The 16,093-nt window shown below is 42.0% G+C and overlaps 1 protein-coding gene across 1 annotated transcript in view; it reads right to left on the bottom strand.

The window, feature by feature from the left end:
• Positions 1-4,397: 4,397 nt before the first annotated feature.
• The window catches only part of c19h8orf34 (chromosome 19 C8orf34 homolog), a 233,269-nt gene continuing 221,573 nt past the window's right edge, over positions 4,398-16,093 (bottom strand). The window contains exons 13-15 of the mRNA XM_060900851.1: positions 13,670-13,766; positions 6,468-6,515; positions 4,398-4,676 (exon numbers count right to left, since the gene is read on the bottom strand). Of these exons, the coding sequence (XP_060756834.1) occupies positions 4,645-4,676; positions 6,468-6,515; positions 13,670-13,766 (177 nt within the window). The 3' untranslated portion in view covers positions 4,398-4,644. The remainder of the gene's footprint in view (positions 4,677-6,467; positions 6,516-13,669; positions 13,767-16,093) is intronic.

Here is a 16,093-nt window from a genome sequence, read left to right as displayed (position 1 = left end):
AGGGGTTTCTCCAAACCATTGCTACAAGGATGGAAGTATCTTCTTCTTTAAGTTGCTACCATTAGGAGTCGCCACAGTGGATCATCATGATCTGCATATTTGATTTGGCATAGGTTTTACAACGAATGCCATTCCTGCCGTAACCCTCCCCAATCTACCCGGGCTTGGGACTGGCGCAAAGTATGCACTGGCTTGTGCAATTCCAGTGGCTGGGCATTTTTGACCTAATCTGCATGTCTTTGAACAGTGGGGGAAACTGGAGCACCCAGAGGAAACCCATATAAGAATGGAAGTATATGACTGGCTAAAAACGTCTTTCTATTTTGCAGCATTAACATTAACCTTCACTGGAACTAAGGGGCTCAAATGCTGCAAAACAGCCCCAGACTGTTATCCCTCCTCCACCAAACTTTACTGTTGGCACTATGCATTCTTTTAGGTAGCGTTCTCCTAGCATGTGCCAATCCCAGATTTGTCCATTAGACCAGATTCTTGATTTCCATTCTTGTAACTCCAACTCCATCTCTCCTACAAGATATGGAGATTTTTAGGTGCAAACTGGCAAGTCAAATGAAAAAGGAATAAAACAATAATTGCAGTGAACCCGTCATTTCCATCGTTAATAGCATTTCAGTATTCAACCACTAGAGGGAGGGTAGAGTAGTCTGACTAATTTCCCTGGCTAGCTGGACCTGCCGTCTATCTCCTTTGGCTACAGAGCTGAGTTGAGTGTTAAACAGCTAACTAGCTAGCTAGTGAACACAAGTGATTATGCACGTAAACATGATCCAATGGCTTACAAAAATGAAAGCAAACAAAAAAGGTGAAGCTGCTCAAATGTGCAATAACAACAGATGGGTGTTGTTGCAGAAGAATCCACAACCGATAACCAGGATGGTCTTCAATAAGACCCATCCTGCTGTCATTGTTTGTCTATAGAGATGGCTCTATATTGGCTATGTGCTTGATTTTATTCACCTGTTAGCAATGGGTGTGGCTGAAACACCTGAACCCAATTATTAGGAGGGGTGTCCACATACATGTGTCCATAAACACTCACTGGCCAATTTAATAGGAACTCGTTCTTGATTCTAAGATTCCTGTTCTTGGATGCAGGAGTGGAACCCAATGTGTTCTTCTGCTGTTGCATGCTGAGATGCTTTTCTGTATCTCACCATGGTTGTAAAGAGTGATTATATGAGTTACTATATCCTTTGGTTTGTTTCCACCCACAGAACTGTCGCTCATTTGATGTTTTTAGTTTTTTGCACCATTCTGCGTAAACTCTAGAGACCGTCGTGTATGAAAACCCCAGGAGATCAGCAGTTTCTGAAATACTCAAACCAGTCCATCTGGCTCAAACCAACACCCGTGCCACAGTGAAAGAAAGTCACACTTTGAGATCACAGTAATTTTTCCCGTTCTGATGTTTGAAGTGAAGCTCTTGATTCGTATCTGCATGATTTGATGCATCGTGCTGCTGTCAATGGATTGGCTGATTAGAGAACTGCATCAAACAGCAGGTGGATGTATGGGTGTTCCTAAGAAAGTGACTGGTGAGTGTATGTATCTACAACCCCGATTCCAAAAAAGTTGGGACAAAGTACAAATTGTAAATAAAAACGGAATGCAATGATGTGGAAGTTTCAAAATTCCATATTTTATTCAGAATAGAACATAGATGACATATCAAATGTTTAAACCAGGGCTTTGAACCAGAATTTTTTTTCCTATTGGTTCGTTCCGAACAGAAACGGAATTTTAACGTTTCCGGTTTTGGGTTCCACCATTAAATAGACGTTCCCGAACCGGTTAGAACAAAAAAATTTCGTTCCCGGAACGGTTAATTACGTTCCCTGTCAGCTGTTTAACAAATGGCTATAAAATTGTCTCATCCAGCTTAAGCCAAATGTAGGCTAATTCTATTACAACCTTCATTAAATAAGACAAGAAATAATTCAAAACAATTATTATTTCAAATGTTGGCGATTTGGATTCTCAGTATGTCTTCCCATCTACACAAACAGAAAAAGTGCCAAAAATGAAAGAGAATTCGTTTAGTGTGTTACCAAAGGCTAGTCAGGCCCTGTAGAGGGCTACCGCATGACGTCACCGTGCCGCGAGATTTTGTTAGGCGCCATATTGGAAGACCAAGTACACTATGCAAGTACATACATACATAAAACAAACTACACCTGAAATGTAGCCAGGGCCGGTTCTGCCCTAATCTGGACCCGGGTGCAACATCGCGCAACCCCCCTCCAAAAAAAAACCACCAGTCTAAATCAGGACAACCATCACATAACTATAACTATAAACATTTTAGATCAACTATTTTAACTAAATGGGCTATAATAAATAAGCCTGCAGGCAGCCACGGCGGGCTGCCTCAGAAAAGTAACCATTTGTCCTACCTTAAAACTCATTTTGCATTTTCTGCCTCCTTTTTTGTATTTTCAACCCTCCGTTTATTTTCTTTCCTTTTCTGAAAACCCGATTTGTGTCCAGACATTTTGTTCTGCTACCAACGAACTAACCCGTCAGGTCTCGTCTCTCGAGCCCGCGATGATTCCCGTGGGAAGGGCAACAACTGATACATTTTTACAAACAGCCAATAGGGAGGTTGCAACGTTCAGGCTCTTCTTTGCTCAGACACTCGTGGCTTTTTTATTTGTAGGCTACGGAAACTTTGAGGAACGAAATAAAAACCGGTATTAACCGGTTACCATTATTTTTAATAAGCGTTTCTGTTCCGGAACATAAAAAATAATAAAGTTTCTGGTTTCGTTTCTGTTCCATGTGAAATAGAAAAAGTTCCCGGTTTTCGTTTTCGTTCCTTGAACCGGTTCAAAGCCCTGGTTTAAACTGAGAAAATGTATCATTTAAAGAGAAAAATTAGGTGATTTTAAATTTCATGACAACAACACATCTCAAAAAAGTTGGGACAAGGCCATGTTTACCACTGTGAGACATCCCCTTTTCTCTTTACAACAGTCTGTAAACGTCTGGGGACTGAGGAGACAAGTTGCTCAAGTCTAGGGATAGGAATGTTAACCCATTCTTGTCTAATGTAGGATTCTAGTTGTTCAACTGTCTTAGGTCTTTTTTGTCGTATCTTCCGTTTTATGATGCGCCAAGTGTTTTCTATGGGTGAAAGATCTGTACTGCAGGCTGGCCAGTTCAGTACCCGGACCCTTCTTCTATGCAGCCATGATGCTGTAATTGATGCAGTATGTGGTTTGGCATTGTCATGTTGGAAAATAAAAGGTCTTCCCTGAAAGAGACATCGTCTGGATGGGAGCATATGTTGCTCTAGAACCTGGATATACCTTTCAGCATTGATGGTGTCTTTCCAGATGTGTAACTGGCCCATGCCACACGCACTAATGCAACCCCATACCATCAGAGATGCAGGCTTCTGAACTGAGCGCTGATAACAACTTGGGTCATCCTTCTCCTCTTTAGTCCGAATGACACGGCGTCCCTGATTTCCATAAAGAACTTCAAATTTTGATTCGTTTGACCACAGAACAGTTTTCCACTTTGCCACAGTCCATTTTAAATGAGCCTTGGCCCAGAGAAGACGTCTGCGCTTCTGGATCATGTTTAGATACGGCTTCTTCTTTGAACTATAGAGTTTTAGCTGGCAACGGCGGATGGCACGGTGAACTGTGTTCACAGATAATGTTCTCCGGAAATATTCCTGAGCCCATTTTGTGATTTCCAATACAGAAGCATGCCTGTATGTGATGCAGTGCCGTCTAAGGGCCCGAAGATCACGGGCACCCAGTATGGTTTTCCGGCCTTGACCCTTACGCACAGAGATTCTTCCAGATTCTCTGAATCTTTTGATGATATTATGCACTGTAGATGATGATATGTTCAAACTCTTTGCAGTTTTACACTGTCGAACTCCTTTCTGATATTGCTCCACTATTTGTTGGCGCAGAATTAGGGGGATTGGTGATCCTCTTCACATCTTTACTTTTGAGAGCCGCTGCCATTCCAAGATGCTCTTTTTATACCCAGTCATGTTAATGACCTATTGCCAATTGACCTAATGAGTTGCAATTTGGTCCTCCAGCTGTTCCTTTTTTGTACCTTTAACTTTTCCAGCCTCTTATTGCCCCGTCCCAACTTTTTTGAGATGTGTTGCTGTCATGAAATTTCAAATGAGCCAATATTTGGCATGAAATTTCAAAATGTCTCACTTTCGACATTTGATATGTTGTCTATGTTCTATTGTGAATACAATATCAGTTTTTGAGATTTGTAAATTATTGCATTCCGTTTTTATTTACAATTGTACTTTGTCCCAACTTTTTTGGAATCGGGGTTGTAGTACAGTATATCCCCCCCAACCCCAAAAAAGAAGCTGGACACAGGACAAGACAAGGAACCGTATAAATCAGTTTAATTTGCATCATACAAGTTGTAGCAGGCTATATATGCAGTGCATCATTGGTACAAAAGAAAATAAATCTCATCTTGTTCTACATGTTGCTTCTGTCATTCATTGTAGGAAGTAAAAGAGTGCTTGCTGTGTTGGTCATCCAGGGCAGTGATACAGGATAAAGCCTCTTTTACACTGTACAATTCTGTCACGCTGTATGACATGATCCCAGAAAACTCGTTCCTCAAATTCTACTTCAAGTGAAGTTTCTCTAGAGATAGACCTGCAATTACAGAAAACATCTACATTCTGTTTCTGAAACATTCTTCAACATGAGCTTGAGGTAAGAAGGATGTTGTTTTTTTTTCCATTAGCAAGCTTTGTTCTGTCCCGTGATCAGTGTGTAATCCTAAGTCACCTTACTTTTCGACAAGCTTTGAAGCAGCACTCACTCTAAGGCTACAGTCACACTACAGCTCGCGATGCTTTGCGAAGGGTTATTGGTGAAAATGAGGCGTTTTGGTGGTGATGCTTCCCCGAGTTTCAGGAAGTGTTCCCAAACCCATCTATGAGTATTCGTGGCTTGGTTTGCTGATGAAAACATTGCCACCAAATTTCAATGCATGCACTGAAATTTTTTGTGACCTTTCTGGTCACTCACGAGGCGGAGGCACACCCAAAAACAACTCACGAAGCTTGAAGAACCATTGGTGGCGATGCTACCAATTTTTCATCGCCAAGTATTCGCAAACCCATCGCAAGCTGTAGCCTAAGATTCTACTCAAATGTTTCAAACACCGAAAGAACTTTTTTCCATCAGCTGTTTTTGGATACAATGCCACTAAATTTGCTGGACTGACCCGACTTCTTTTACGATGTGCGATTTTTCTCTGCAACAATAAAATTGGGCTGAAAATTGTAAAATCATACAGTGTAAACCCGGCCTAAGGGTGCTTCTCTACCGAGCTTTAACATTCACAAATCCATCTCATGCCAAACAAGGCTGCCATTTCATTTAGTGAAAATGGTTAATAAAAATGTCTTCTTTTTTTCCCCATCAATTGGCACATAAAATCATATACATAACTTCAATGCAAGGCCATGTGTCAAGATATTGTCCCATAATTCAGTAATGGGAGGCATGCTAAAAAGGCAAACAAATCAAAAACAGCAGATAGACAGCATTCTTATCAACATACTACATTCTCTAATTTCAAGTATTTGTACTTTAGCATACAGATGTGCCAGGTTCTAAGAAATATTAACCTCTGTGGAAAAAACTACACAATCCTTTTTTTAAATAGGAATTATAAAAAATAAGTCTCTCTGGCTTATTCACAATGTTCAAAATGCCCGCTTAGATTGCATAAATATAACTGGGTCTCTGTCTGCAGTTGTCGTGTTATAAGCCTGTTAAAAAAAAAAAAGAGCAGAGGCAAAAATCATTAGTTGTTTAGAGACGGGAGTCATTCAAATCCAACCACTAAGAAGAATAATGACAGTGGTAATGACCACAAACACACCCTTTAATATTCAAACATGCCAAAGATAAACATGAAAGTGGAAAATTGAACTGCTGTGTGAATTGCCATCCAATCTGATATTTTATGATGTGTGTGTTTGTGCGGGTATCTAGATGAGATCGCACAGAGAAATCTCCGTAAAATCCACCCGTCCCCCCTCATGTAAGAACGACGACCGCAGATGAAACGGCCAGACGCTTCCCTCACTTTTTCGCCTCTGGAGCTGTTTGAGTCAGTGGAAATGGGCATCAAACATAGTCTTTCCTCACCAGCTGTCTGGTGCGCCATCGACTCTTGCAGGCACTCTATATCTTCTAATAAAGATGTGGTAATAATAGGCAGCTCTACAAAAGCAGGCGAGGGCATCTGACTCATTCATGACTAATTTGGAGGGAAAAGCAGCAGAGATTTGTCTGGGATGAGATCACTGACAGAAAGTGGGGGAATATTAAATACTCATAATGGGTTTGTCAGTTTTTATGCACTCGTGGTGTCACGATTCTTTGACTTCTTCATAGCTTAGTAACTCGTCAAATGTTTAGCAGGCTTACCTGAAAACACTGATCGTTTACTAGCATCTCTCATTCCGCCAGGGTTACCTATGAACAAGAAAAAAGATGGGAAAAATTTAATAATGGACCATTGTAGAATTGAATAAAATAATCTGTTTTGAGCAGTGGACAGATGGATGGATGGATGGATGGATGGATGGATGGATGGATGGATGGGAAAATAAATAATGCTGGACAGGCAAAGATACTGAAATAAATAATTTAAAGACAAATGTACATTTCATAATTATTACAGAACAGATTGATGGCTGTATGAAGGGATGCATCAATGGATGGACACAGAGATTGATAGATCTTGGGTGGAAATTGGATGGACATAAGGATGATATGAGTCTAAACGTTTTAAGAATGCATGCATGGATGGATTGCTTGATGACTGGAACCATTAGATGGATGGCTGGATGGATGGACGGACGGATGGACAAATTAATGATGTGGATGGATGGATGGATGGATGGATGGATGGATGGATGGATGGATGGATGATGTGGCTGGCTGGCTGGATGGATAGATGGATGAATTAATGATCTGGCTGGCTGGCTGGAAGGATGGATGGATTAATGGATAGATGAAAGATGTATAAAAGATGGGTTGCCAAGAATAAACCCAGCATAAATACATGGAAACACCTACAGCATGTATGTATGTATGTATGGATGGATGGATGGATAGGTTGATGGTTAGGGATATGGTTGAACAGATGAATGCAAGGAGGAAAGGATGATGTTGGTAGATGGATAGATGGAGAGATGTATGGTTGGATCATTGATGTTGATAGCTGGATGACTGTTTGGTTGGACAAATGAATGAAACAACATGGATAAGTAGATAAAAAGATAGATGAAGTGGGTGGATGGGATACATAGAAGTACCTACACTATGGATGGATGGATGGATGGATGGATGGATGGATGGATGGATGGATTAATGATGTGGCTGGCTGGCTGGATGGATGGATGGATGGAAGGATGAATTAATTATGTGGCTGGATTGATGGATGGATGGATGAATTAATGATGTGGCTGGCTGGCTGGAAGGATGGATGGATTAATGGATAGATGAAAGATGTATGAAAGATGGGTTGCCAAGAATAAACCCAGCATAAATACATGGAAACACCTACAGCATGTATGTATGTATGTATGGATGGATGGATAGGTTGATGGTTAGGGATATGGTTAAACAGATGAATGCAAGAAGGAAAGGATGATGTTGGTAGATGGATGGATGGAGAGATGTATGGTTGAATCATTGATGTTGATAGCTGGATGGCTGTTTGGTTGGACAAATGAATGAAACAACATGGATAAGTAGATAAAAAGATAGAATGGATGGATGGATACATAGAAGTACCTACACTATGGATGGATGGATGGATGGGTGCATAGATAGGTTGATGGTTAGGGATATGGTTGAACAGATGAATGCAAGGAGGAAAGGATGATATTGGTAGATGGATGGATGGACAGACAGATGGTTGAACCACTGATGCTGGACAGATGAGTGAAACTGGATGGACAAGTAGATAAGGAGATGAAGTGGGTGGATGGATGGATACACAGAAGTAGCTACACTATGGATTAATGGATAGCTGGATTGATGGATGGATGCGTTAAATATAAACAGTCCATCCCAAGATTCCAGGGGGTCTAGATTTGTATCAAACCCTGCATGTACTTCAATACAATGCTATGCTACACTCATAAATAAATCTGTTATTCAGGCTAACCTTGGGGAGAGTTAACCAATATTTGCTTTGTGGTTGATGTTTTAGTGTGTTGCACATGTTGTATCATACACACTTTAGACCACAGCAGGTTGTTCATCAGCTAACATTAGGAATTAGGTCAAACACACGAACCACAATAAAGGATGGAGAAAGACCAAAGGCTGTCTTTCATCTTTCAGGGTTAGTGGTTAGCCCATTCTGGAAGCCTCCGGAATAACAGGAAATGGTTATGAGCACTGCCCGCTCTCTTCACGTTCGTACCATAGGCTTGGAATGGGCTCAGAAACAACCACTGGCATGGAAGCGCAGACAGGAAAGGAGGGGTAAATGAACCCCTGCTGATCGACTCAATGAGCACGTCTTTCAGCACGCCAGGCAGCACACGGACCTGTCTGGTGGTTGGCAGTGCCAGTGGTTTTCTGGCTCACGACTCGCATCCTGTTAATACACTGCTTTATTTATTTACTTTATTATATAGGAACCCATGCTTTACTGTATATGCTTGTGAGATTTAATTTTGGCAAAAGAAAACCAGCATTCCTCTGGATCAGCTCTCATATACTGTACAGTTACACTCTGATTTGATTGCAAGACTTGTGTAGTGTTTTGTTGGACTTCAGTTGTTCCTGCCCCATGACTTCTATTAAAAATTGGCCGAAGCTTTGTCTTGATAATTTTGCAATTTCGTATCTGGATAAGTTGTTTACTAGATGTTAATCTGAGAACTTTTCAGTGTTTGCGAGAACAGATGGGTCAGTTGAGATAAAAAAAAAAAAACACTGTTTTGATATTTAATAACCAATGAAGGTGAAGCCAAACTGCTGACCTTTCCATTTGACTGAAGTCATTTGCTGGAGCAAAAACATTGTGTAACCGCTTAAATACAATACATATAAAGATTAAGAAGTAATCAGCTGTCCACACACACACACACACACACACACAAACTTACGTAATGTGCAAGCGCAAAGCTGCCATTTCTGGGCCAGGACTTTGATTTAAAACTACATTAATGTCATTATAAGACTAACGGCTCCTGGAGGACGCGCTACATCGGCCGTGCCATGTGAGAAAAAAAAATGAGGCCAGCGGTATTTATTAATGACGCTGAGGTACAGTTTGGGCAAAAAACCCCATCCCTTTGCTGACTTGGTGCATGCTTAAATCTTTCAGTTTTTCCTTTGAAAATGAAACCTAAGCTATAATCCACTAGACAATATGAACACAATCAAAGCATCTGCTGCATTTCAGCCTCCAAGTCAAACAAGGTGCAGCCGCGTACTGATACTGCGAGAGGTAGGCTTTAAAATGCCTTGGCACGCTGAAGGATCTCACAGACAGTTCTACCTCAGCTCTTCTCAGACAGTCTCTATTATTTTAGAAGAATGTCACATTAACATATCGCTCTTGAATTACTTGCGTGCCAGTTGTAAAAAGCACTGCGATGAATAAAAATGGGGGAATGTATATGCCGTATAATTAGTAATAGGATCTCTCTCGTATTCTTTGTAAGAAGATATGACCGAGAGAAAGAGTTATTCTGTATATACACCAATATCTGTCTGTATTAAATTAACCCTTACCACGACATCTTTCTCTGTTTGACGATGTGTTAATATACCGCTACACCTCAGAGATGCCGAGTTCTCGATTCTGACTTTATTTGTCACATGTACACTCTGCATTGGGGCGGCACGGTGGTGTAGTGGTTAGCGCTGTCGCCTCACAGCAAGAAGGTCCTGGGTTCGAGCCCAGCGGCCGGCGAGGGCCTTTCTGTGCGGAGTTTGCATGTTGTCCGCGTGGGTTTCCTCCAGGTGCTCCGGTTTCCTCCAAAGACATGCAGGTTAGGTTAACTGGTGACTCTAAATTGAGCGTAGGTGTGAATGTGAGTGTGAATGGTTGTCTGTGTCTATGTGTCAGCCCTGTGATGACCTGGCGACTTGTCCAGGGTGTACCCCGCCTTTCGCCCGTAGTCAGCTGGGATAGGCTCCAGCTTGCCTGCGACCCTGTAGAACAGGATAAAGCAGCTAGAGATAATGAGATGAGATGAGACACTCTGCATTTAACCCATCTGAAGCAGTGAACACACACAAGTGAGCAATGAGCACACACACACAGACCCAGAGCAGTGAGCAGCTATGCTACAGCACCCGGGGAGCAGTTGAGGGTTATGCCGCTTTTCCACTACAAACGCGGCTGAGCCGTGCCGTGCTGAGTCGGGCTGAGCGGGGCTGTTGGAGTTGCATTTCGACTACAACCGCGCTGAAGTGGGTGGACACATTGGGTGGAGTTAGCGAAAGTGAGTGGACGTCACGTGATGTCGTTAAGCAGCGCAAACAGTGACATCAGTGATCTTTTAAGCGGTAGTCTCACGACCCGGATAGTAAACAATAAACATGGAGGACATGGAGTCGTTAGTGTTGCTGGTCTTGGTGCTGTGGCTTGTTGTCACCGACAACGCGGACAGATACTGGCAAGAGCATATAGATGAGGCGAGGCGCATAAGGCTTCAGAAATTCTCGTAATTCGTAATTCTTCTCCTTCCGGGTTTGCGGTGTTTACAGATCCCAGCGTGCTCGCGGGGCGTGTGTGGGCATGTGAGGACACTCCTCCTCACCAATCAGTGCACAGGGGAGTGTCTGCTCATGCCCCCAGCCTCACTCGGCTCGCTTTGGCTCGCTTCAGCCCCACTCCAAAACGGTGCGAGTTTTAGGGGCTAAGCAGGGCTGAAGCGAGCTGAGTCGTGCTGGTTTTTGGTAGTCGAAACGCGAGCCGTGTCGGGCTGAAGTGAGCTGAAGCGAGCTGAAGTGAGCTGAAAAAGGGTAGTGGAAAAGGGCCATTAGGTGCCTTGCTCACGGGCACTTCAGCCATGATACAGAGGGAAGGGAAAGTGCTGTTCATTCATTCAACTCCCCTCACATTTTTCCTGCCGGTCCCAGGAATCGAACCAGCAACCATTTGGGCCCAAGGCTACTTCTCTAACCTTCAGGCCTCTCTTCCTTAAAATGGCAGATTTATAATAATGTTCTCATTTTTATATCTATAGTATGCACTTACACAGACAATGGAATAGCGGACACTCTACATATTCTAAAACTAATAATAAATGCAATGAAAATACATAAGTAATTTAACAAAGAAAAACAGGAGATGTTTATATCACATTTATGGAAGGAGTGGCCAGAGTTGGCACTTGGGAACAACCAACAAGTTTTCCACCATGGGCAAGTCTTAAGGACTGATGACTTCGCGATACGGGGCTAATCAATAACATGACACGATGTTTGTTTTTTGTCTGATTAACTTTATGATAGAGAAAACAGAGAAGCTGGTGAGGGACCTACTACAGTACGAGTTAACAGGAAGCAACTAAAAAAAATTTTTTTTACTGCTTTAAAATAATAAAAAAAAAAATGTAATCATTGGCAAATTGCTGTGTGTCAGGTAGCAGAGATAGTTAAAATACTTTTCACAGAACAACAATCGGGAATAATCTGGCTAAAACAGAAAAGTGTCAGCATTTACTTTTTCAGCAGTTTGTACTACAGTAGCTCTTCTGTGGGATTGGACCATATGGGCTAGCCTTCGTGTCCCATCAATGAGCCTTCAACACCCATGACCCTGTCGCCAGTTCACAGGTTGTCCTTTGGATCCTTGGACCACTTTTGTTCGGTACTAACTACTGCATACCGGGAACAAGATGCTCAGACCCAGTCATCTCGCCATCACAATGTGGCCCTTGTCAAAGTCGCTCAGATCCTTACGCTTGCCCATTTTTCCTGCTTCCAACACATCAGCTTCAAGAACTGACTGTTCTCTTTCTTGCTGCCTAATATATCTCACCCCTTGACAGGTGCCATTGTAATGAGATAATTAATATTATTCACTTCATCTCTCAGTATTTTTAATTTTATGGCTGATCGGTGTATGTAGTGTGTGATCAGTAATTAGGTGAGCTTGTACATTGGGAATTGTGGTCTATGGCATCCATCTTTGTAGGTCATAATGCTGAGGAGTTGTAGTGAAGCTCTGATTCTGGCATGGATATAACACTGTGATGATAGTAATATGCTTTGTTAAGTATTCTTAAGGCAGGGTGATGTGGTTAGATTTTGCTTGACTGAAAAATCATAGTACATTACATTAATGTCACTTATCAGACGCTCTTATCCAGAGTGAGCTACAACGTACCCAGAGGAGCCTGGGGAGCAGTTAGGGTTAGGTGCCTTGCTCAAGGGCACCTAACCCCCAACTGCTCCCCAGGCTGCTCTGGGTACTAATGGTTAGAGAAGCAGCTTTGGGATCAAAAGGTTACTGGTTTGCTGGTCCAGGGAATCAAACCAGCAACCTTTTGATCCCAAAGCTGCTTCTCTAACCATTAGTCCATGGTTTCCAACATATACTCAGCAAAAATAAAAACTTGACACTCATTATTTTTCAAATAGTGTTTAGAAACTTTTCTTGAAAGAGTTCTTGTTGTGATTATGGTTAAATGCATTGTCAAGGGCATTACGTCACACATTCATTCTACTGGTCGGGCCTATGTAGCACGTGCGAGAGCACTGCACGCTAAAATCACGTTTCCATGTGACACAAGTGACGTGACCTATTGATACACGTGCAATTGATCTCACGGTAGCAGAGTAGAGTGTCATCTCAGAAAAACAAGGTTTTATGGTTAATTATTCGTTAATTTGCAATGCCACGACTGTCAAACATTCAGCGTGAACGTGCCATTGGCATGCTGAATACGGGAACATCCGTCACTGACGTTGCGAGGGTTATGGGATGCAGTCGACAGACCATCCATAATCTCCAGACACGTCTCCATCAAACTGGCACCACAGTAAGGAACCCTCCACAGAACTTGCAGGAGCTTGGTACCATGTTGGTACAAATATGGCGGTGCATTCCCCAAGCTGTGTTCAGACGCATCATCCAATCCATGAGGAGACGTTGTATCGCAGTTGTGAACGCCCATGGAGGACACACACGATATTGACATGATTTCATTAAGTTGTGACTCACAGTTTTTGATCATGGACATTGTCGTCGCATTTCCGGTGGAACCGATTCCATGACAAACATGATCTGTATGCTATAGCATCTTTAATGACAAGATAATTGAATACAATCGTTATTTCAAACCTATTTTCCAAAATGTTCAAATTATTGACTTTGAAACGAGTGTAAAGTTTTTATTTTTGTTGAGTATATATGACTTCTTGTTGGAATAGATACGAATTTGCAAGTGTGAGAACATGTTGTGTTTATCTGTAAGATGGTCTTTGAAAGATGTGGATTTTCTTTTTTTGTATTTATCAATTTGTATTTAAGAGAGAAATAGAGAGAGAGAGAGACAGACAGACAGAGAGCACTACAGCAGCTCCGGCAAGTGCCGAGTAAAGCTTGGTGTAAATGTAAACGTGTTGGAAAGCTTTAATATGCTCACACGTGTCCTGCTCTGGACGCTCCATACACTCGCTCTCAGTGTCACTGGGGATGAGCCAAGGCTGTCTGACGGCCTGCAGCTGCCGGTAAAATTCATCCTACACACACACACACACACACGCAGAGGAGTGAAAATTATTCTCATGATAAAGCAAAATAATGGGATGGCAAAGGATTACTACTGTGCACTTTTGGTCAGAATGTGTTGATTATTTTTCTATAACAGCAGCTCTGACAGTACTGTACTTCTGGCTTCAAAGCAACATTATTGCTTCTACACTCTCAGAAAATAAACTATATTACTGCACCCTTAGGGGTACAATGTCTTGTCACTGGGGTAGGACCCTCGAAGGTACTTATTTGTACCCTTTATATGCTGCTTGGGAACATATATGTACCTTTTTGGACCTAAAAATGTACACATAGTTACCTTGAGGTCCATTAATGAGCCCTAGAAGGTGTGTTAGTGCAGACTGTACCTTGAGGGACAGAAATGGACTCCTACTATAGCCCTATTTCTGACAGTGTAACACAGGGATTTAACACAGACACTCCACATATTGATTAAAAAAAAGTATATTCATTGAAACGGTGACGTTTTCTGTCAGGAGGCGATCCTTTTTCTGCATTTTGGAAGGAGTCTCCAGTGTCAGCACTTTGTAAGAGTCAGAGGTAAAACTGTAACTTTTCTGTCGTTTTCTGTCATGACTATACTCTGTCTTCGAGAAGCATGACCTTTATACTTAATCACCCAGCTATTGTGCATCCCATTAGATATACTGTACATCGTCAAAGGACAGAAAAGAAATGCTGTAAATAGTATGAACATAATGTTCTTTATAGCTATAATATTAGTGCTTAAGGGAAACTAAATCAGAAAACCAAATCAGTCAATAGATTGTATGAAACCTTACAAATAATCAGCACTCTACTTTCTCCCATGTCGAATGAGTCTAACTGGTGTGCTGGTGTATTAGCGTATGGAAAAGTCCAATCTTCACATTACGCTGAGATCTTCATCTATGCTAAACTCGAAGCAGAAAGGAAGACAGCTGGCACGCGTGCATGTCAGACCCATTACTTCTACAGATGTTTTTATTTTTCGTTGAGTTAAAGTGCACCTCAGAGTCGAGTCCTCAGGGCCACCGTTTAATAAATAAATTGCCCTGCATTCCCTTCTGTGCACTTTTATGCCTTCTCGTCTTTCAAGTGCTAGAAGGTGACGGTGGTCCAAGGCCTACCAGGCAGAGGATGCAGTCATGCATCTTTGCTACATTTCAGGCCTAAATTACCCACAGGAAGGAAAAAAAGAAAGACAAATCGTCCTCCATTCCCCGTGTTCCTGCACATCCGATCTGCGAGGCACACTGCAGAATAACTGTTTCCACTTCAACAGCACGCCAGGTGGCTTGAATCAAAGAGCGTTCAGTGACCTGATGTTTCTTATAACAGCACTAAAGTATTAAGTGTAGGATTTGTTAAGGAGTCACGGTGAAACTGTAAACTCCTGCTAGTGACGAATATAGTGCCTAATAAAGAGCTTCAGGTTTAACAGCGCTCCCGTCCATGAAAAATACTAAAAATAATACAGGAGGATGAGAAAACCAGTCGACATACGTACCATATCTCAAATACGTGTCAAATATGTTTTATTGGTGGCTAAATCAGTGACCTCAGGTTTACAAGCTTTACACACTTCTCAGATGCTTTAAAAGGACATGATGAGCCCAAGACAGATGCTCTACTCTGCTTTATCAGGTGATGCAACACTGATTTATCTGGGAGGGACACAAATCTGGTCCAGAAATCCAGCCACAACTTCTGGCGAAGATGAATCACATTATTAGCCATGAAAGTGTCATTTGAGCCATTTTAATTAAAAAAAAAAAAGGTTTAGAGTTTGGTGTTTAACCACCAACACATCGCTAATTATTCAACTGAGGATTGTGTGACACAAACTCAGGACATCTTCTAGGCTTTCCCTCCTGAATTTCTTGTGTCAATTGTAATAAATGTTTGCAATGCTTGCTGCTAATAAACAACAAGAATTGCACAGCTAGCTGGCTAGTGCGCTACATCATAACTGCTAATACTGGGCTGCCAACTCTCACGCAATGAGCGTGAGACACGCATTTGACTGCCTTCACACGTTCACACGCCATACCTCCGATTTCTCATGCTAGAAAAAAATCTAGTTTATCTATCTGATCTAGGCTACCCATTGCATCGCGCCAACCACTTGCGATCGATCAATTACGCCTTACGCACGGCTAAACAGGCAGAGAGGTGTTCTCTTCTGTACACACTCCCCTATGGTAGGTGGCGCATCTAATGATGCTGCACTCGCCGGAAGTTGGATAATTGCCTACCGTCAATTTAGAGGAAGAGGAGGGAGAAGAAGGTATCCGAGTTGAAGACGGGTGTC

Source organism: Neoarius graeffei, chromosome 19, assembly GCF_027579695.1.
Source record: "Neoarius graeffei isolate fNeoGra1 chromosome 19, fNeoGra1.pri, whole genome shotgun sequence".
In the NCBI taxonomy this organism is placed as follows: domain Eukaryota; kingdom Metazoa; phylum Chordata; class Actinopteri; order Siluriformes; family Ariidae; genus Neoarius; species Neoarius graeffei.
The sequence above is the reverse complement of the archived record's forward strand: the minus strand, read 5'-3'. Positions and strand labels throughout refer to the sequence as shown.